The 23,145-nt window shown below is 38.9% G+C and overlaps 1 protein-coding gene across 2 annotated transcripts in view; it reads left to right on the top strand.

The window, feature by feature from the left end:
• SNTB2 (syntrophin, beta 2 (dystrophin-associated protein A1, 59kDa, basic component 2)) overlaps positions 1-23,145 on the top strand; it is a 61,306-nt gene that overhangs the window by 13,801 nt on the left and 24,360 nt on the right. For both annotated transcript variants that reach the window (XM_014529179.1, XM_014529178.1), the window contains exons 2-3: positions 8,812-9,025; positions 17,318-17,528. In XM_014529179.1, coding sequence (XP_014384665.1) covers positions 8,979-9,025; positions 17,318-17,528 — 258 coding nt within the window. In that variant the 5' untranslated portion in view covers positions 8,812-8,978. The remainder of the gene's footprint in view (positions 1-8,811; positions 9,026-17,317; positions 17,529-23,145) is intronic.

Raw genomic sequence — 23,145 nt, 5'->3', positions numbered from 1 at the left:
GTGCACTGGCAGTGGGGAGGGGGGTCCCCTCAGCCTGGCTTGCACCCTCTCGCAGTCCGGGACCCCTCACTCCTTACCGCCCACCTGCTTGCTGCTCCTGTTTGGCTCGCTGCTCCTTAGCACTGCTGCAGAGGCAGGAGAGGCTCCCGCCACCGCCACTGCACTCACCAACCATGAGCCTGGCTTCTGGCTGAGTGGCGCTCCCCCTATGGGAGCACACTGACCACCAGGGGGCAGCGCCTGCATTGAGTGTCTGCCCTCTGGTGGTCAGTGCACATCATAACAACCGGTCGTTCTGGTTGTTCTGCCTTAACGGTCGCTTAGGCTTTTATATATAGACTAGAAGCCCGGTGCACAAAATTTGTGCACTGGGGGTGGGGGGGGTCTCCTCAGCCCTGCCTGCACCCTCTCACAGTCTGGGACCCATTGTTCCTTACCACCCGCCTGCTCCCTGCTCCTTTTGTTCGGCTTGCTGCTCCTTACCACTCAGCTCGCTGCTCCTTACCACCGCTGCGGAGGCAGGAGAGGCACCCGCCACCACCGCTGCACTTGACAGCCAAGAACCCAGCTTCTGGCTGAGTGGCACTCCCCCTGTGGGAGTGCACTGACCACCAGGGGGCAGCTCCTGCATTGAGCGTCTTCCCCCTGGTGGTCAGTGCACATCATAGCGACTGGTCATTGTGGTTGTTCTGCCTTAACAGTCACTTAGGCTTTTATTATATAGATGCTTATGATGAGTTTGTGTAACATGGAAAGATGTATGATTCTAAAGAAAGGACTAAAAAGTCTGGAAGGAAATGTAGTGGAATTGGGAATTTTTGTATTTATCTTCATTTTCTTTTCAGTATTTGTCAGTTTAATTATGTGAGAGCAAAAGATGAGGTCAACAGAAGGTAAAATGGTAGTTGTCCCTCCCTCCCTCCCTCTGTCTTAAAAAAAATTACTAAGCGTATCCTCAGGTTAGGATTAAAAATACATACATACATACATACATACATACATACATACCTACCTAAGGATTGAGAAAGGGCCTTTGGATTGGGTAAGAAAACGTCAGTGACTCTTTAGAATTCAGTTTCATTCAGAAGAGTTAAGGAGCAACAGGAGAAAATAGAAACAATAGCATACACTTTTTCTTCTATAGGAGTGAATTGAAGAGGAAGGAACTAACTCAGGGTTAGTAAGATCAAAGCAGGGCTTTTTCAGTTTGCATAAACTTGGTAATATTTTAAGCTAGTGTTTCTGTGGAGTACTTGTCTCTCGTGGGTCTCCTCTCTCTCTCTCTCTCTCTTTCTCTCTCTCTCTCTCTCTCTCTTTATTTATTGTCTAAATCTCCTGTCTCTTTTGCTGTTCCTTCTCTTCTCTCCAGCCCTTTCATAGTGGAATGTACTCTTCCTCATCTATACTCACTGCCTTGGTGATTGTGCTGCAAAGTCTTCCATTTGCCCCTCCAGGTCCACTCCTTCTCTACCTGCTTTCTCTCCCAGGAGGATGACCTGCATGGACTATATCAACAAGCTTCCCAGGATGCTGGAGGGAAAGAGGGAGGAGAGTGAGATGGGAGCATTTGTCCCCTTAGCTCCCAGTCTGCAGGCTCACTTCAGTCTGGTTGAATTTGACTCAAAGTCACTGCTGCTCACAAGTCGTCCTTTTATTAATCCTGTGCCATTCATTTCCTGCTGGGACCCTGACTGATCTTACCCAGTCTCTTGATTTTAAATATCAACTGCATGCCAACAATTCCCAAATTTATAGTTTCAGCCCAGTCCTATCTCCTGAACTGCAGACTCATATCTGGCTGCCTGCTGGACTTGATTGTCTAATAAATATCTTAACTTACTGATCTTACCTCCTAAACCTGTTGATGGCAACTCTATTTTTCCAGTTGTTTAGGACAAAGTCTCAAAATCATCCTCAACTTTTTTCTTACCCTCCTCTTATCCAATCTGTCAGGATATCTGAGTAGGTCTTCTTTTAGTAGAGAATCTAACCACTACTCACCACCTCCTCTCCTATCACCCTGGTTCAACTACTTTAACTTTCATCTCTAATAACCTCCCAGTTGATCTTCCGGCTTCTGCCCTAACCTTTTTCACCCTATTTTCAACATAGTGAGAATGATTAAAATGCATGTTAGATCATGTCACTCCTCTGTTTAAAACTGCCCAATGGCTTCCTATTTCAGAATAAGAGCCAAAGTCCTTAGGATACCTAAAAGGCCCTACACCATCTGCCTCCCACACCTTTTCCTTTATGACCCCATTTTCTAGTCTTTCCCCCTATTACCCTGCGCTGGTCACAATGGCTTCCCTTACTGTTTTAACAGTATTCCCTCTGTCAGGAGTGCATCTCCCACATCTGCATGACTAACTCCCCCACATCCTTTAAGTCTTCATTCAAATGTTGTCTTTATGAGGCTTACCCTAACCACCTTATTTAGAATTCCCTAGCACTCCTGATCCATCTTCTCTTACTTTCATTCCTTTTCTGCAACACTTAACATCTACTAAATACTATATCATTTACTTTAAAAAATTTTTTTCATGCAGTACATCGCTTTTATGGCATACAGTTCTGTGAATTTTAACACATGTATAAATTCTTATGTCTATCGCCACAGTCAGAATACAGGACAGTTCCATACTCCAAGTAATCATCACATCCTCCTCATCCCTAACCCCTGGCAACTGCTGGTCTGTTCATCGTATAGTTTGTCTTTTCAATAATGGGATCAGGCAGTATGTAACATTTTGACACTGGCTGTTTTTACTGAGCATAATGTCTTTGAGATTTATCCAAGTCGCTGAGTATATCAGTAGTTCATTCCTTTTTATTGCCAAGTAGTATTCTATGCTGTGGCTATACTGCAGTGTATCCATTCACCCACTGAAGGAAATTTGGGTTGTTTCCAGTTTCCAGGACACTTATAAAAAGAACTGCTAAAACATTAATGTACAGGCTTTAATGTAAACATAAGTTTTTGTTTCTCTGGAATATAATTTACTTATTAATTACATCTTTTTTTTTTTGCATGTTTTGTTCACAGATGTATTAGCTTAAGTTTCTAAAACAGTTCCTGGCACATACCAGGAGCTCAACAGATTGGTGAATATGCAATGTTAATTTAAAATGGAAAGGTAGCTCTAGCTGGTTTGGCTTAGTGGATAGAGCGTCAGCCTGCGGACTGAAGGGTCCCAGGTTCTATTCCTGGTTGGAGCACATGCCTGGGTTGTGGGCTCGCTCCCCAGTCGGGGGGGTGCAGGAGGCAGCCAATCGATATCTCTCATCATAGATGTTTCTATCTCTCTCCCTCTCCCTTCCTCTCTGAAATCAATAAAAATATGTATATTTTTAAAAATGAAAGGTATACAATGGGAGAAAAAAAAGGGGACACATTTAATACCTTCAACAATAAAAATTTAAAAAAATAAAAATAAAATGGAAAGGTGTAGTAAAACCAGGATGATTCTGAACACATTCAGGGTTTACATTGGTAAACCCTACACTGCAGTCTACTCAGACCCCAAGTGGTAGGAGACGAGTTGAAAGCACCTGCGAGTTGAGAACATAAAGGACTTTTTTCTGAAAGTATTTCCTCCCTAATGTTTTTAGTGGCCATTTATCAGATTCCTGATTTGAGAATCTTGGGATGTGGTTAAGGAGAAACCTCTTGGGAGAATACTTTAACAGTGATGTCAACATAACTCATTTGTGAGCAAAATGAAAAGCCAACTTTTCCTCCCTAAGGATAACCTAGAAACAAACTTGCTTGCAAAAGCAGGGGAAATAATTGGCACCATTCTCTCCACATTGTCCAATCCATTTAGTTTCACTTAAACTCACAGTAAAGGTCACTGGATAGGATAAGAAAAAGATAAGTTTAGGGGTAAAGAGGAAAATAATGATTCTGTGAGAGGTTGTGTTCATAAGAGAAGGTGATTGATTTACTGGAATATTTGTATTAACAGCCATAGCCTATGTCTGACTATGAAGTATATTTTGAATAATCTTTTACTTAAAATTGTTTGCTGCCTAATGTCCCAAACCAGAATAGCAGTGTACCTCATTAAAATACATAGACCCCCCCCATAAACCCTGTTCTTTAGAGGATGGAATTCCGTAATTATCAGTTGGCTCCTGGATCCCATCCAGTGCATTATAGCTTTTGAAGGCTAGCAAGATTTCACTTTAAGGTGGTTCCATGTTTAAAGTTTGAGCAAGGTTTCGGGATAAGTTTTCTTCATTTTTTAAGTGTTTCTTTTGGTATAAATGATATGGACTCATAAAAATTTCAAACTACATGAAGATATACAGACCTACATGAAGAAGAAAAAAAGGCATTCCTACACCTATATATGAGCACTATTGATATTTTGATGAAAAATCCTTCTAGATATCTTTCCAGGTAGTTGTACAGTACACATATGCGTTTTGTTACTCTAAATAGAAAGGGCTACAGTGATGCTTTTAGGATGGAGACAGCCCCCTTCACTTTTAATAAGAGTGGTTAGTACATAGAAGAAAGAAAATTAACTTCTATACCTAAAACACTGCAGACATCAGTGTTTAATTAAACATTTTTAGGATGATCTTTTTCAGGAAAAATGAAATAATTCTGAAATGTATTGAGGGTTCTGAGTGCACATGGGGGTATAGAGGCTTTGCTTATTCATCCAAGTATCCAGGTTAAAACACTGTGGCAACTTGGAAGATCTAAGTATAGGACTAAAACAGCACCATTAACTCTCCATCTTCCCATATCTCAGGCAAATTAGAAATAGATGTCTATTCATAGTTCTTCAGCCATTATAAATGGCCAGGTAGATGGGGGTGGGTATCATTGTTGTCAACTCAAATGAAACTCATAGCTCTCTGAAAAAAGCCATGCAATAGGCAATGTATGTATGTCTGTTTTATTTAAATACTAGAGACCCAGTGCACGAATTCATGCACAGGTGGGGTCCTGCTTGGGCGGGGGGCTGCTGGAGGTTGGCCGGCTGGCCCCGCCCCTGATCAGGCTGGTTGGCCGGCCGAGTGCAGGTCATAGCGACTGGTCATTCCTGTCCTGTTATTCCAGTCACTTGGCTTTTATTTATATATATATAGATGTGTGCAGTGATCAGTTCAGTGATACTGTGTGATTGAATGAACTTCGGAGTAGATCATGAAGGATCCTTTCCTAACCATTATAATATTCAAGATTAGTCATTTAGAATGTCTTTAAGTTCCCTCAATTGGTAGCCCAATAGTTGGTATACTGCCTTAAATAGTTCAAAAGGCAAGTCTCTGCCATTGGCAGTGACTGGAAACTGTAGGAATTTCTGCCAAAGTTCTTGTGATCTAATCCTCTCTTGGAAGTACAAAGCTAAAGCATGCATTGAAATGCCTGAGTCAGCCACTCAAGGGATATACTGGCTGCAACCCTGCTCATTTTTCTGGGATGAAAAAATCTGCTTGGTGACCTGAGACAGCTAGTTAGCTTTAACTCTCTCCACCTAGAAATACATGTATTATAACTGCATAGAAAGCGCAAGCGCGCGCGCGCATACACACACACACAAACACACATAAACTATATCTAAATGTTGTCATAATTGAAAAAGGACCCTTTATGATCTCTTATATTTTCTAGAGTTATGCTTAATTTCAGCAGATCTTGTTTAGTAACTTATAAGAAAATAACTTCACCTCTTCTATTGATTGCTGTTTAAAAATTTTAACTTCTCCAACTTTCTAATTTAGGGAAGGAAAAGAAAGCCACCTACTATTTATTGAATGTTTAGTATATGCCTGGAATTGTTACTTGTGTAGTGTTAACTCCTATTTTATAGATGAAGACCTCAGAACAGGCAAGTGAGGTCACATAGCTCTGAGGTGGCAAGCACAGTTAGTATTTGAACCAGGTCTGTATGATCCCAAACGCCTCTCTACCACCACATCATGCTATAAAATGAACTGTAGAATGTTAATATAAAAAACTATTATCAATATTATTAAGTAAAAAATACAAGGTGCAGAACAGTAAGCATAATATACTGCCGCTATGTGAAATGTGTGTGTATACATATATTCACGTGTGTGTGTCTGTTGTACATATGCTTAGAACGTCTAGTACAGTGGGGCCTTGACTAACGAGTTTTTTGAGATACCAGCTGTCTCTTGGCCCATTTTTTGCATTGAGTTGATAGAGTAATTTGAGTTAACGAGCTCGGTCTCGGAACAAATTAAACTCGTAAGTCAAGGCCCCACTGTATATCTCTGGAATACCATACAATGGTTGGACCCTGGGATGGGGAACTGTGTTGCTAGAAAGCTAGACTTTTTATTATAAAATCTTTTAAACAGTTGAATTTTGTCATATATGCATACATTTGATTATTTTTTAGATTTAGTAGTTTATTAGTAAAGTTTCATAAGCATAAAGCTTCTAATGCTATAAAATGTTAATGCTAGCTCTTATGATACTGATAAGCATTGATAATGATCATATCTTTCTAGTTTTCAATTCCCATCATCTACTCTTATGACCTACCACTTTGGAATTTGAAAGGGAGATAAAATATTGATATAACATATAATTGATGTTAGCAGAAATAATGGTGACTGATTCATCTACATTCAACTATTTATTTACATTTTTAGTGCTATTTAAGATTTTAATAATCTTTGGTTTATCTATTTTTTGAAACAAGAACATCATGCCTCAAATACAGTAGTTGCCAGTCATGACTGAGGTAAAAGAAATCTATATATATAAAAGGCTAATATGCAAAGTGTCCGACCGTCCAACCAGTCTCTATGACTGGCACTGACCACCAGGGGGCAGACACTCAACACAGGAGCTGCTGTGATGCACACTGGCCACTTACAGAGAAATGGCACTGCGGACCTGGCACCCACAAAACAATACTCGGCTTCCCCCAAGTGGGACACAGGCCCCACCACCACCAAATTGCAGCCCACACTGCCGAGACCCCATGGTGCAAAATGCAGCCCACAGCCCAGCCCAGCCCGAAATGGTCATTGTGGGCGCCGGGTAATGACGTCACGTAACAAAGCCCGGCTTCCTCTCCCTAGCGACTAGCCTCTTTGGAGTTTCTTCAGCCCAGGAACATCACTGCTTTATAACCAGGTGCATACATTTCACACTTTAACCAAATGTCTGCGAAGCATTTTCCCTGTGCCTCATCTCATTTGATCCTCACAGAAGTCCTGGGGTAGGTAGATAGGAGACTCAGTGGAATCCTGTTTTCTTTTCATTAGCCGGAAAACAGAGATTTAGAAAGCTTAGAAACTTGACCCAACTGAAAAGACGTAAGAAATGGTGAACCTTGAAAATGACTTCAGGTTTTCTCACTGTGCAGAATATAGTCAAACACTGCTGCAGTTAAATATTTTACCCTTTGTTCTCCCTGTGTGATCTACAATAATAATCTGCTTCGTGTTGATATTTACTGTTGCTGACAATTACCTGAAAGAGAAGTTGGGGTGCTTCACTGGGCTGGGAAAAGTTTAGCTAAATCAAAAAGCAGGTCTAATTAAGCAAGTTTATCTATATATATATAAAGCTCTCGCTGGCGCCAATCTCATGCGTGTGTTTCAATCTGTCATTGTCGATCGTGAATTTAATTGACACTTCTATTATAGAAAAAGGGCGAATAGCGATATTAAAATATTTCTTCTAATTAATTTCCTTTCAGTGTGCACGAATTCGTGCCCTGGGCCTCTAGTATTTTATATGGTTCCTAAAATTGAACTTAAAAGAAAAAAGTTTCCCATCTATTAAAAGCTATATTTTAATTTGGGGCTACCATTAATGGAAATACCTTACCTTGAATATGCTATTTTTGTACTTGTTTTCAAAATTGTAATGATCTGTTTACACAGTTGTCTTCCTTAGTAGACTGGTCATTCCTTGAGGGCAGGGTCCATGCCTCATTTGTTCTTGTTTCTCAGGGCCTCGCCTAATGCTTGACACTTAGTAGGTAGCTAAGAATGTTGATTGAATTGAATCAAATTGAACTAGAGATACTTAGCTTAGTCCAGTTAAGAGAGCGAGAAATCATCTCATTCTTCAGATAGTTGAAGGTGTTCTCTCATTTGGAAGAGAGTGCTCTATATGGCTTCAGTAAACAGAAAAAACAATGAGTGAAAGTTTCAAGATGTTTCTAAATGTTGACTCATCTAAATGTAGGTGGCGCTGTCTCAGGAGGTACTGAATCTATCACCAGGAGATTCATTCATGGCTAGTCAACTCCCAAGACAATTTAAGAATTTAATTATTCATTTGTTTCTTCACTCATTTGTTGAAACATTTGCTGAACAGACACTGTTCTAGACGTTGGATGCCAAGATTGAATAAATCATAATCCCTGCTTGGGGAATTCAACAGCCAGCAGGGGAACAGAAGTTTAAGCAAAGGATTACAACACAGGGTTCTAAGAGGATGTTGTTGTAGAGGTGTAATAGTCATACCCTGGAGAGAGGAGGCAGAAAATGCTGCTGAGGAGGTGACTCTTGAGTAGAGTTGATCAGGCAGACCAAGGGGGGAAGGAGTGTCCTAAGAAGACAGAACAATACATACATAAGCTCAGAAGTTAAAGTTTTTAAAATAGAGTATTGCTATTTCATTTGTACTACATGCCCTTAAAGGACCCTCCAATATTAAGATTCTGTGTGCTGGCTCTTTAAATTAATGTTTTTGGCTTTGTTTTTTACTTTATGCTAGATATTGCATGAATGTTGCATTTTAGTTGTCATTTTTTATAGGAAGCAAAAATACTAACCTCCTTCTTTGATTTTTGTTCACAGTCAAATTCATCCGAGAAGTAACGCCATATATCAAGAAGCCATCATTAGTATCAGATCTGCCATGGGAAGGTGCAGCTCCCCAGTCACCAAGCTTTAGTGGCAGTGAAGACTCTGGTTCTCCAAAACACCAGAACAGCACCAAGGACAGGAAGGTCATTCCTCTCAAAATGTGCTTTGCTGCTAGAAACCTAAGCATGCCGGATCTGGAGAACAGGTGAGCTGTACCTAAGCAGAACGTTGTACTTAAAGACATGTTGCAATATCATTTTGCAGTAACATGACTGACTAAATTTCACAGAGGGAAACATCAGTCTGAGATAAGAAAATAGTTTTTGGCATTCCATATTTAAATTACTTCATACATATGTGTACAGTACATATATAGAAAATTTGGGGGCAAACAGACAAGAAGCTTAATGGTGGATACTCCTGGGGAGTGAAATGGGATTGGAAGGAAAGAAGGGACTTATGGTCTTCGTTTTATACCTTTCTGGAATGTTAGTATTACTTTTTTCACTATGAACGTTACTTTGTAATTGAAATAATTTTACTAAAGTGATTTTTTTAATGTTTGTTTAGATGTAAGTTCCTTATACTGTGGGTGTGTAAAGAGTCAGAGATCTGCATTATAGACCTGACTATCAACTAATAATGTGACCCTGGCAAGTTAGCTTCTCTTGACCTTAGTTTCCTTGTTTGTAAAATGGGAGAGTTGAATTGGATAATTTCTAATGTCCCTCCTAGTTCTATAAACATTTGGTTTCTATGAGTTTGTCTTCATTAACTCCATGAAGTGGTACTGGTAAACCTAGTGTTAGGTTAGGGATTAGGGGGGGCGGTGGGGGATAAACTTGTCCAAAGACATAGGTAAGGATAAACTTTTTATTATGAGCTTTCACTTTCATGGTCTCCTCCAGTCTGAATGCAGGGCCAGGTACCTGATCAGATGGAATGGATCATAGAAGACAGCAAGTAGCTGAGTGACTTTCTTGGGCATTTTAGACCACAGGGACATTAAAGCTCCTGCTCTATAACATGTGGTATGGTATGCCCTAACGAACTGAGCTCTGCAATCAGACAGACCTTGATTTGAATCCCACCTAGGTACCCGCTCAAAGGAAGGGTCTGAGCAAGTTCCTTCATCTCCATAAACTGCCATATCTTCATCTGTTCAAAAACACACCCAAAAGCATAATAATTAACTCATTGTGAAGATTAAATATGAAGCCCTTTGCATAGAGTCAAGCATATAGTAGATTCTTTAAAAATAGTAGCTGTAAAAAGTATTTAAAATGTCTACACACTTTTAAAATTATATTCTGATATATTTGTATTGTTTTTGTTGCTTTTTTATTTATTTCAGAGAGAAAGGGAGAGGGAGAGATAGAAACATCAATGATGAGAGAGAATCATTGATTGTCTGCCTCCTGCACGCCCCCTACTGGGGATCGAGCCCACAACCCAGTCATGAGCCCTTGGATTGAACCCGGGACCCTTTAAATAAGTCCCTTAATTTCTCTGTCCTCCTGTTTGTATTTTTCTGTTTATAAAATGGACTAATACCTGCTCAACTATATTCTTTAGAACTATTTCAATGATAAATAAGATAATATCTATAAGATAATATCTATAAAATCAACTGGACCTTTTGATCCTTAAATTTATCTCCACTTGGTCAGAGGAAGTGTCATGGCAGGTGACACAGCTGCAACATTTAAAGCCATGCGAAAAATCACAATTTATGTAGGAACAGCAAAAATAAGTTTCATCAGGACATCTGTCATCAAGACACTAGTCAAATTGCAGCTTTATTTAGATGACTGTGTTTCTGTTTGAAAATCTTTATCTTCCATAGTCTTTTGTAAAACTCTGAGCAAGAAATAGGCTTAGATGTTCCCTAATCTGGAAAATACTTTGGAATCTGTTTTTAAGCCGTAAGTAGGCATGTGGTTTCTCATCATCCCATCATTCTTCACTTCCCCCTAATATTATATTATGAAAATCTTTCAACACGTAGCAAAGTTGAAAGGATTTTATAGTCAATGCCCATTTTTCCACCACTTAGATTCTACCATTAACATTTTACTCTATGCTTTATCACAGTTTTTATAAAATGCATTTTAGAGTGAATTGCAGGCATTAATATATTTTCCTCTAAATACTTAAGCATGCATATAAATAACTAGAGTTCAGTGTTTTTTATAGTTTTTTTCCCCTTTTGGGCCAATATTTACATACAATAAAATGCATAAATCTTAAGTTTTGACAAATGCATACAATTATATAAGGCAAGCCTATCAAGATACAGAACATTACCATCATCCTGGAAAGTTTTCTTGTGCCCCTTCTCAGTCAGTTGTCTCTCCCACCTCCCAAGGCAACTACTGTTCTGATTTTCTAGCATGAGATTAGTTCTAACTATCCTACAACTTTATATAAGTGTATTCTTTTGTGATAGAATTCTTTTGCTCGTCATAAGGTTTTTGAGACTCGTCCATCTTATTGCATATATTAATAGTTCTTTCTCTCTGTTGCTGAGTAGTATTGTGTTGTATGAATGTATCACACTTTATCTTTATTTTTGTATTGATGGATACCTGAGCTATTTCCAGTTTGGAGCTGATATTAATAAAGTTATCGTGAATATATTTTTTTTAAATCCTCATCTGAGGATATTTTTTCCATTGATTTCTAGAGAGAGTGGAAAGGAGGGAGGAGAGAGAGAGAGAGAGACCCTTTGGTCTGTGGGCTGACACTCTAACCATTGAGCAAACCAGCCAGCGCTATTGTGAATATTTTTCTATAACTTTTATTGTGGGCATACACTTTCATTTCTCTTGGGTAAATTCTTAGAAGTGGAATTGCTGGGTCAAGGGGTAGGTATATGTTTAGTTTTTTAAAAAACTGCCAGACTTTTTCCCAAAGCGGTTGTGCCATTTTACATTCCCACCACCAGTGTAGGAGAGTTTCTGTTGCTTCTCATCCTTGCCAGCATTGGTGATGGCACTCTTTTCAATATTAACTATTCTGGTGGGTATGTAGGAATCTCTTTGTGGTTCATCTTTTACCTTCTAATTGAAACAGGTATTTGACACAAGAGGGAAGCATCCTTTTCTTCTGTTTTACTACTTTTATTTAGTTTCATATTCACTATCCAGAGCTGGAAAAAAAAGTGCTGACCATCAGAATGAGTACATAAGGAGGAGGAAGTGTATTCTCTTCTCCACCTTGAGTTCTCAAGACCTCACTAGATGCTTCTGATAGTTATAAACAGTTAATTCTGGAAAGTGAAAGCTAAATAAATAATGATGACGTTCAGGGAGAGAACATGAGCCCATTCCTTAGCAAACAGCCATGTGGGCAGTGTGGAGTTTAGTAAGGACAAGGTGTTCTTAACACTGCTTTTTGGAAATGTACATCTGTTTCCTTAGAGTTGGTTCACAATGTCTTGTTCATCTTCACATTGGCTGTTTTCCATGTAAAAGGTAAATTTTGGTTTTATGACACATAAAACAATATAATTACTACTAAATTGAGCACATAAGTTATATCAGAGACTTTACTAAACAGGAGAAATAAGCAGGCTAGACTTATAGAATCCTATGCTTCCGTGTATCTAGATATTGATTTGATTCATATGATCAGAATGGAATTGCATTTCTCAGGAAATCCTCAGTGGTTTGACTAGAAGCCAAAACTGTTCACACTGTAGCTGTTTCCTCCTCTCTCCTGTGGACCCAAACAATTACTGGCAGACTGCCTCCAAGTTTTTTTTTAGGAGAGTTTTCATATGAATTTTTCTTTTAAAACAGCAATAGGCTTTAGGAAATCCGTTGTCCCCTTTGTCAGGTGTAGGGGAGCTTCCTCTTCAAAGGCAGATTCTTCTGGATCCTAGAACCATCAGAATTTTGGAGTTTCTTTTCTGTTTCTTCTCATTTAATTTGCTATTTCACAATCCCTTTTTAAAAAACACCGCAGAATTTCTCTTTTCATGAAATACCAGTGATCCTGCCCTGAAAACTAATTTATTGCCTATTTTCACCTTTTTCCAGCCTACTGGACTTTGTTAATCAAACTTAATTTTATTTTATAACAGACTTACTTTCCATTCCTCCAGTTATTAATAACTAGGGTCTTTGATGTTAGGATGTTCAGAGTTCAGAGGCTGTTGGAGGAGATGTGTCTGAGAGACTGTCAGGAACTGTATGAGGTGAAAAGGCCTTTTCAGAAGGTGAACGTTTCGTACCCAGAGAAGGATGAACTGATTCCTATCTGTAGTGCTAAGTAGGCCAGGAGGAGGAGTGAAAGAAATTTCTTGTCATGGTTTTAGGACTGAACTTTTAGCGTGTGTCTAAGGATGGTAAGCTGCTTACAGGGACCAAAGCAGCAGGTAGGAATAATTAGCCCCTTTATAAAGCAATCAGCGAGGTAGAGGATCTGAGTTACGGACATCACCAGCTCTTCCACCCAGTTAGGTGAGATGAGTGTGGGTTTGAATCTTTTGCTGTTTGAGGGTGGGGTAGTCACTGGCCTCTGGGTGTGGGGAACGCTGGCACAGGCTTTCAGCCAGACCCTTTATTTTAACTGTGTGCTTTACTTCTACGGTCAGAGGTACCTGGTGCCTCCAACTCCTCAGCCTCTTTGGGATTCTACACCATGGATTGGCTGGGAGTTGGCTCTCCCCACTTTTTTTAGGTCTGATACATCATTTAACTCCTTTGCCTGCTTGCCAATTTCCAAAATTTTGTAGTGCTTCTCTTCTTTTCTCCATGAGCGTCTAGGATTGTGCTTTTTAAAAAAATTCCTTTTAAAGGTTCCTGATGACTTCTTAGATACAACACCAAACTCACAGTACATAAAAGAAAAATTTTATAAGTTGACCTTTATTAAAATTAAAAATTTCTGCTCTATAAAAGGCACTGTATATTAGGGTTCTCCAGAGAAACAGAACAATAGAAAAGATGGATGGATGGATGGATGGATGGATGGATGGATGGAAGGAAGGAAGGAAGTTTTTTTAGGAAGGAAGGAAGGAAGGAAGGAAGGAGAGAGAGAGAAAGGAAGGAAGGAAGAAGAGAGAGAGAGAGAGAAAGGAAGGGAGGAAGGGAAGGAAGGAAGGAAGGAAGAAAGAAATAGATTAATTTTAGGAATGGGTTCATGAAATTATGGAGTCTAAGAAGTCCCATGATCTGCTGTCTGCAAGTTGGTGAAACAGGAAAGTCAGGGGGGTAATTCAGTCTGAGTTCAGAGGCCCACGGATCAGGAGTGCCAATGTACGAGGATAAGAGAAGATGGTGCCCTGGCTGGTTTGGCTCAGTGGATAGAGCGTCAGCCTGCGGACTGAAGGGTCCCAGGTTCGATTCCAGTCAAGGGCATGTACCTTGGTTGCGGGCACATCCCCAATAGGGGGTGTGCAGGAGGCAGCTGATCGATGTTTCTCTCTCATAGATGTTTCTAACTCTCTGTCCCTCTCCCTTCCTCTCTGTAAAAAAAATCAATAAAATATATTTTTTTTAAAAAAGAGAGAGAAAATGGATGTCCCAACTCAAGCAGACAGCAAATTTGCCCTTCCTCCGCCTTTTTGTTCTAGTCATGCCCTCAGTGGATTGCATGGTGCCCACCCAAATTGGTGAGGGCCATTCTTACGTAGTCTACTGGTTCAAATGCTAATGTCTCCCAGAAACACCACAGATACACCCAGAAATAATGTTTTAGCAGCAATCTGGTCAAACTTTATTTAAGGATGACACATAAAATTAACCATTATACACCATTAGAGACTGAGAAGAAGCCACAGAATGGGGGGAAAAATCTTTGTAAAATGCAGATCAGATAAAAGACTGGTACCCAAATAAACAAATTCTTAAAGCTCAACAATAAGAAGCCAACCCAATTTAAAAAATGGGCAACAGATCTGAAGAGACACCTTACCAGAAGAGAAATAGAGAAATACAGTTGGCAAATAAGATTATGAAAAATGCTCAACATCATATGTCATTAGAGAATTGCAAATCAAAACAATGAGATACCACTGCACACCTATTAAGATGGCTAAAATTAGGGCAACAGTAACTCTTTTTAATCCTCACCTGAGGGTATATTTCCATTGATTTAGAGAGAGAGAGAAATATCTCGATGGAGAGAAACATTGATCATTTGCCTCCCGCATGTACCCCAACTGGGGATTGAACCTGCAACCCAGATAAGTGCCCTGACTAGGAATTGAACCCCCAACTTTTTGGTGTATGGGATGACGCTCCAACCAACTGGGCCACCCATCCAGGTCTAGAGCAACAGGAACTCTTATTTGTTGCTGGTGGAAATGTCCAATGATCCAGCTGCTTTGGAAGACACCTTGGCAGGTTCTCACGAAGCAAAACAGGGTCTTACCATTTGACCCAGCAACCATGCTCCCTAGATGCTTTACTACATGGCTAACTCCATTGGGAAGGCATGTGAGTGGGTGAATAGATAGGTACAGGTAGGTGTGTTTATAACCTGTCTCATAGCATAACACCTGCTTGGGGGAGGTGCCCAGAGGGATAGAGGCCTCCATTGCAGTTCTGCTTTGCCACTACCACCTTCAGAGTGCCTTTTTTAGATAAGAACTTCATAGTAGTCTTCATAGTCCTGAATAGAAGCACTTTTTATAACCTGTAATTGTGTGTTAATTGTTTACTTTTCTGCCTTCCCCATTAGACTATAGACCCAGTGAGGGTAGAGACTATTTTTTTCATCACTGTATCGCCAATAGCAGTATCTACCACAGTATCTGGTATGTAGAGTAGGTGCTCAATAAACGTGTGTTCAAGAAAGATAGACTAACCAGTTTTCAAATGAGAGTGAATATTTGCCGTATTAAATGTGGCAAATTTAAATATTGGGCAAATGAGAGGAATACAAGCTTCAAGGCAGAAATGCCAGTGTAGCCCAGCCGGTATTGCTCAGTGGTTGAGCATTGACCTATGAACCAGGAGGCAATGTTTCGATTTCCTGTCAGGGCACATGCCTGGGTTGTGGGCTCAATTCCCAATAGGGGGTGTGCAGGAGGCAGCTGATCCACGATTCTCTTTTATCATTGATGTTTCTCCCTCTCTCTTCCTCTCCCTTTCTCTCTGAAATCAATTTTTAAAAAATTTTTTTAAAGAAATGTCAGTGTACATGTAAACCGCTTATCTTTGGCGGGAGTTGTAGGATCTGATAGCAGTGCTTCAAGGCAGCAAAAACTGTCTTTAGGAAGACAGTGGCAATTCATCAATTTCTAGTCTACCATGAGAAGCACTCCTAAGAGCTTTTTTTTTTCCATTTTGAGAGAACTGTTAGAACACAGCAGTGTGTATATATATTAGTCATTTATTTATTTGACTTTTTAAAGTCATCTTGACAAAAATTTTGGCCAAAACACAAAACAGTACCCAATAAATTGCTGTATACATAATTTGTTCAATGTACTTTTAAAAATTTTTAACTAATTTCTAAAGGTTACTTTTGAAGTATATAAATTATTCTCAGTTGAGCATTAACAAATAATAGTCATAGAGTTGAAGATCTCTTAATTGTTTTACTACTATGACTCAGTAGATGATTTATTATATAATGTTACTCAAACACTAAAAAAAAGTTGTAAATTTTCATAAGGAATCATGTTCTTCAACTATTTCCTCTTTCCTTTATTTCACACAAAATTTCAGTTCACTGTTTGGCAGTAGGTTTTATTTATCTAGCAATACTTTTCTAAAGGTATTTTCTAAATGTTTTTTAAAATATCTATTCCTTCTTTACAATGTGCCCATCAGATTCAACAAGCATGCTTTCTATTTCTTTGGCATGGAAATTAAGACAGTGTTCTATTATAGACTATACAACAGGTTCCCTCATCTTAGCTCAGTGGTTGGCAAACTCATTAGTCAGCAGAGCCAAATATCAACAGTACAACGATTGAAATTTCTTTTGAGAGCCAAATTTTTAAAACTTAAACTATATAGGTAGGTACATTGTTATTAACTTAATTAGGGTACTCCTAAGCTGGCCTTTGCTAAAAACGTCCTCAATCTGAGGGGTCGACCTCAGCGAACGTACCCCCACTTCTTCTAACGCCACTTCTTCAAAATAGACTCACCCAGGCCAAAAACCGACTTCTGCGCATGGGCCATGAAGTTTCAATCGCACTGTACGTGCGCACCCGCACGTGGTATTTTATGGAAGAGCCACACTCAAGGGGCCAAAGAGCCGCATGTGGCTCGCGAGCCGCAGTTTGCCGACCACTGTCTTAGGTTATTATATTAACACATTGAAATAGGAGACCCAACAGTTAGTCTTTCTGATGATTACCAGTATCTTTCCACATGTGGTTTTCCCTGGAACTGGAGAAAACTATGGACTTAGGAGAAAGCATCTCTATTCTGGAATGTAAAATTAAAATAGATTCCCAATAATGTGTGTTAAACTCTGGCAGATTTGATGACTTCTGATCTAGCTCACTTTTTTGTTTTCTTTTTCCACACAGATTGATAGAGCTACATTCTCCCGATAGCAGGAACACATTGATCCTACGCTGCAAGGATACAGCCACCGCACACTCCTGGTTCGTAGCTATCCACACCAACATTATGGCTCTCCTCCCACAGGTGTTGGCTGAACTCAATGCCATGCTTGGTGCAACCAGTACAGCAGGAGGCAGCAAGGAGGTCAAGCATATTGCCTGGCTGGCAGAACAGGTAGGCTGGGCGACAGGGCAGGGTTGCCATTAATAGCCAGGATGGTTCCCCCATTTCATATGTATCATGCAGTCATGTCTGGACATCCGGATTGCAGAGCTTTGTTTATCCTCCCTACCATTTAGCTATTTGTTGCTAATTATCACCACCACCAGAAGAACTGACCGTCATGAGAATCATCATCACAACAAACTAAAAAGAGGCTCTTATTTATCACCTCTCTTCTTAATGACAGAAAATACTTTTCATGATTTTAGAACAGGATAAGCAAACTGTTTCTGTAAAGGGCTAGATAGTGTCACAACTACTTGCCATTGTAGCAATAAAACAGTCATAGACAGTATGAAAATGAATAGGTGTGGCTGTGTTTCCATAAAACTTTATTTACAAAAACAAGTAGTGGGCTGCATTTGGCCCACAGGTCATAGTTTCCCAACCCCTATTCTAGTCTGTTGACAGAGTTTTAGGAACAGCAGGCTTAGTCCCCTGCTCTGGGAAAAGTATAAAATATACAAAGTATTTTACAAGCCATTAGACAGATGTCTTCCCCAACTGAAAAATGAAGAGAAACAAGAGAACCTAAGTGGCTATTGACCGAAGGGAAAGGAAGAACGTAATCCAAGTTTGACTTAAGGGAGACTAAGAGTTCTATGCGATGTATGGTACAGACTTCTTCTTTTGGGTCCTTCACTGTCAGCTGGGCCAGAAGGACTTGAAAAAAGAAGACTGGACTTGGGGTTCAAAGAAGAGTGTTCAAGTGCTAGTTCTGATTTTCACTGGTTTTAGATCTTTTTAAAAGTGCCTTCATCTCTTTAAATCCTGGTTCCTTCATGTGTGTGCAAGGGGGCAGGCAGTTAGTATCAGCCCAGGGTGGTTTTGTTCTTTGATTTTTGTTTTGTGTTTTAAGTACAGTTTCCCAGGTCGCCTCCCCCACCCCCCACCCCTTCCACCTCAAAAGAGTTTTGAGCCCTAACCGGTTTGGCTCTGGATAGAGTCAGCCTGCGGACTCAAGGGTCCCAGGTTCGATTCCGGTCAAGGGCATGTACCTTGGTTGCAGACACATCCCCAGTAGGGAGTGTGCAGGAGGCAGCTGATGTTTCTAACTCTCTATCCCTCTCCCTTTCTCTCTGTAAAAAATCAATAAAATATATTTTTTTAAAAAAGAGTTTTGATTTGGTAGATCTATTGTGAGGCCTGGCAATCTTGTTTGGTAACTTTCAGTGATTGTGTTGTGGACCATTTTGGATTCTACTAATCTATTTTTTTCAGCTCTGAAATTTTTGAACATTTCAAATAATAATTATAATAAATTAGAACATAGAATTATATTACTAACACAAACTTAAGAACCATATATATTCAGATATTTGATCATTTTTAGGGAGCATAATTAGAATAACTAGACAGAGAAGAAACTAATGAAAATCATGTTATAACTACTTATGACTTACAGAAGTTTTAGTCTTTTAGTTATGTTTATCATTGTTTCTATTTTTTATGCAATAGTTGAAAAACACCACTGAATGGTAATTTTTTGTGCTTTCAGCAATAGTAGAAATGTTCATGATTTTTAACAGGTAATAATTCACATAGTTCAAAAATCAGAATAAAAAGTTAAGAGGTGAAAAGTCTTACTCTTTCCTGTCCCCCATCCGCCTAGTTCTCACTCCCAATTCCCCAGAAAGATCATCAATTTCATTACTTTCTAATGATTTGTTTGAAAGTTTCTCTATGCAAATGGGAACATATATCCTTCTTTTCTTCTCTTATGAAAGAAGATAGCATATTATGCACACTATTTTATACCTTGCTCTTTTTTTCATTAAACAGTATGTCCTGAAGATCTTTACATATCAATGAACAGAGGGCATTCTTTTTTCCTTTGTGTGATTGCAGTTAAATAAGCACTCTCCCAATTTCGCTGTTATCGTCTTTTGCCATTATCAATGATGCTGCAATGAATAACCTTGTAGTTTGTTCTTTAAACATGTACTGTCCAAAGTCTGATTCCGAGTTCAGATAAATCAGGGTACAAGGGAACCCACATATCTGAATATATTTGGTTCATAAGTTTGTGTTAGTGAGTATTAAAACTTTGGTCAGAAAGGGATTTATCGAGAAATTCACATCAGTTCCTGAGTTTGGATAATGACAATTCAGAGAGTAGGGGATATTTCTCTATCTGTAGGATAACTCCCAGAAGTGCTGAGTCAACAGGTATATTAATTATCTATTGCTATATAATAAATTACCCCAAGACTTAGTGGCTTTAAAATAACAAGCATTTACCTTACACCGTTTCTAAGGATCAGGAATCTGTTTACAATTTGCCTAGGTGGTGCTGGCCCAGGATCCCTCATGAAGTTGTCAAGCTGTCAGCCAGGGTGGCAGTCATCTGAGGGCTTGACCGGGGTTGGAAGGTCCACCTCCAACACGATTAATTCACATGGCTGTTGGCAGAAGGCCTCAGTTTCTTGCTGCCTGTGGCAGAAGTCGTCAGGCCTTTCCACGGGGCTGCATGAATGTCCTCAAAACATGGCTGATAATTTCCCCCAGAGTGTTGATCTGAGAGAGAGAACAATATGGAAGCTACAGTGCCTTTTATGACCTCTACTTTATTCTGCTTTACTCTTTTCATTAGAACTGTGTTACTATGTCCAAACAGCCTACACCCAAGGGCTTCACCTCTAAAGGGGAAGAATAGTAAAGAATTTGTGGGCATAGTTTTAGTTTTGTTTTGTTTTTAATCCTCATCAGATGATATTTTTGCCCTTGATTTTTAGAGAGAATGAAAGGGAGAAAGGAGAGGAGAAAGAGAGAAACATGGATTGGTTGCCTCTCACAGGTGCCCCCATCAGGGCTGGGGACCTGTAACCGAGGTACTTGCCCTTGACCGGGAATCGAACCTGAGACCCTTTGGTCCATGGGCCAATGCTCTAACCACCGAGAAACCAGTCAGGACATATTTTTAAACTACCACAAAGGGTATGTGCATTTGTAATTTTGATAAATATTTTCAAATTGCCTTCCATAAGCCTTGAACTAATTTAGATTCCCAGCAATGTTAGAGTTGCCAGACTTTTAAAGCGAACTTAATATAGTTCATGCGACATACAGACAAGTCGGAGAAAAATTAAGCCACCAATTCATCACAGTCTGTTTTTTATGGACTGTATTATGTGTGTTTCCTCCACTCATTTGTGAGCTCCTGGAATACAGGAGCACACTTTTTCTAAATCTTTATTGCCACCGGAGAACTTAGCCTTATGCTTTGTATTATAGTAGAAGCGCAGTAATTTTTTTCTTTGTCTCTGTATATACATACAAAAAGCAAGCAAACAAGTCACTAATTATTAAATCTTGTCTAAGAAGACAACTTTAGGGTTCGGAAATAATACTAAGAAGAAAAGTTTCAGCCACTTTAAAAATAGTACCACTGAACTAATTCAAAGTACCGTTTCTAAAATACTCTTGATTTTTACTTTTCTGAGATAGTTGTTTGGGTTACCCAAATTAAATATCACTCTCAGAATAAGGTGTTGAAGCAAGATTGGATAGCATTTCTCAGAAGTATCATGAGCTTATATATATGATAAAGGTTGGACTAGGTACATGCCAAAGTCTTTCTGACCATAAGATTGTTTATGAGTGTGAAAATGGTCAAGATAATTTCAGATCATATAACCTATTTAATGTAGGTAAGCATTTCTTTTGGCAAGAGGTGCATCTCCTGAAAAGTTTTCGTATAAATGAAACCGTTCCAGTTGTACTTGGAAAACATAGTCATTTGGGGCAAATAAATTAAGAAAGGACCATTTAACTTTAAATGATTTCTCCTTAATTTATCCTTTTTGTTATTTCATGTTGTCATAAATTGAGTTTGCTTAAAACAGGGAAAACCTATAATATAGATATTTGGTAACTGATAAATAATCTGTTCTATGCAAAGGAACTTCTCTATTGATACTGATTTTGATGTGACTGATAGTTTACCTTTTAGTTTATATTCTTAAAAGGGAATTTTCTTTAAGTGCATCAAATGGGGGAACATTAATTATCTATAAAATCAGTATTTTTAAGCATTTGAGTATAGGTTAGAAAAGCCAAGACGGGAAAAGAAAACTTTGTTCTCACAGTTCCTGCTTGGTCCCTGATAATTCCCCAAATGTGTAAAGACTCAAAGTAGTATTAGTGAAATGGTTTACTTAGTATTTGCTCTGTGTTTTCTATTCTAAAAAATAAAGAAGTACATCACTTGTCAAAAAGATTTATTAGATTAAGAGATTTTAGGGAAAGAGTAGTAACTATTAGTATTTTTTCATCTTTAGTGCTATCTAACTCTATTTATTCAAAAATAAAATTTGCAGAAGGGTCTTATTTGGCCAGAGTATATGCAGGCGTATGGATGTGTGGATGTTGAAACACAAGCAAACAAAAACCCTAACATTAGTGTCCCTTTTTTCTCCAGCCATAACCTCAATAGTGGAGCCCCAACGCTGCTTGCACTGATACCACAACTGAAAACACAAGCTATATATAGCAGGCAGCATTTGACTTCTGTAAAAGCAAACAGTATCTTTATAAGTTAAGGCAAATAGGCAAACAGAATGACTTAAATTGAGGCTTTCTTATTCTCCAATGGTAAGTAGAAAAGGGAAAAGATATTCTCCAAAATCTAAGGACTCAAGAGAGCTAAAGAATAAATACTTTTTAAATTTTTTAATTGAATAAAAAGTTTTTTATCTTGAAATTGAATATTCTATTGACATTTGCAGTTTTCTTTAGAGCCTAAAATATCTTCCTTGGGAAGAAATACATTTCATTTAGGTTTTCCAAATCCATATACTCTGATCTAGCCTTCAAAATCTCTTTCTTACAACTTAGGAGATCATTAATTTTTTAAAAATCAGATGATCATTTTAACCCTTTGGGAAGATAGATGTTACATTATTTTCCCTATTGAAATATTATCCATAACAATTTCAGAGACAAAGACTTAGTAGTAATCATAAACTAGAACTCCCTTTGGGGTACCTGTGACCCAAAAATGTAAGAATCTAGAAAACCTATTTAGAGATGGCATTCTCTCTCCAGACATTACAGTTACTTATGGACTAATATAGAGTCCTAGAAAATTTGGGTTCACTGGTAAGAAAAGTATAATTATTTCTACAATAATTTGCTTGAATTCTGAAAGTCAGATCACGTATTTCTGTGCTTTCAGCACACAGTAGAACAAGGGTCACTTCACTGAGTGGAATCCATTTCCCACTCCTGGAACCAGCTGGGGGCTCTAGCTAGGAGGAAAGAGCCCGAGTGGCAGTTGTAACACACAACAGAACCACTTAGGCCATTTTTCAGATTATAAATTTATTCTTAAGGTGCTCTAACATGTCCAGATTATCTTCAGAAGTCATTAAAGAGGAGAAAATGAAAAGGGGCTCTGAGACATCTCTTTAAGAGACAAGTGATTCAACAATTTGGATTCTCCTTGAAGCCATCTGTCACTGTGATGATAGTGAGCTGAAGAATCAGTGTTAAAATACACTGTTGTTAAGCATGGTCTGCTCAAAGATCTTATCTCATGAGGGCAAATGTTTTGCTTAAATTTATTTAC

The sequence above is a fragment of the Myotis brandtii genome, unplaced genomic scaffold (genome assembly GCF_000412655.1).
Source record: "Myotis brandtii unplaced genomic scaffold, ASM41265v1 scaffold670, whole genome shotgun sequence".
NCBI classification, from domain to species: domain Eukaryota; kingdom Metazoa; phylum Chordata; class Mammalia; order Chiroptera; family Vespertilionidae; genus Myotis; species Myotis brandtii.
This window is presented reverse-complemented; position numbering and strand designations above follow the sequence as displayed.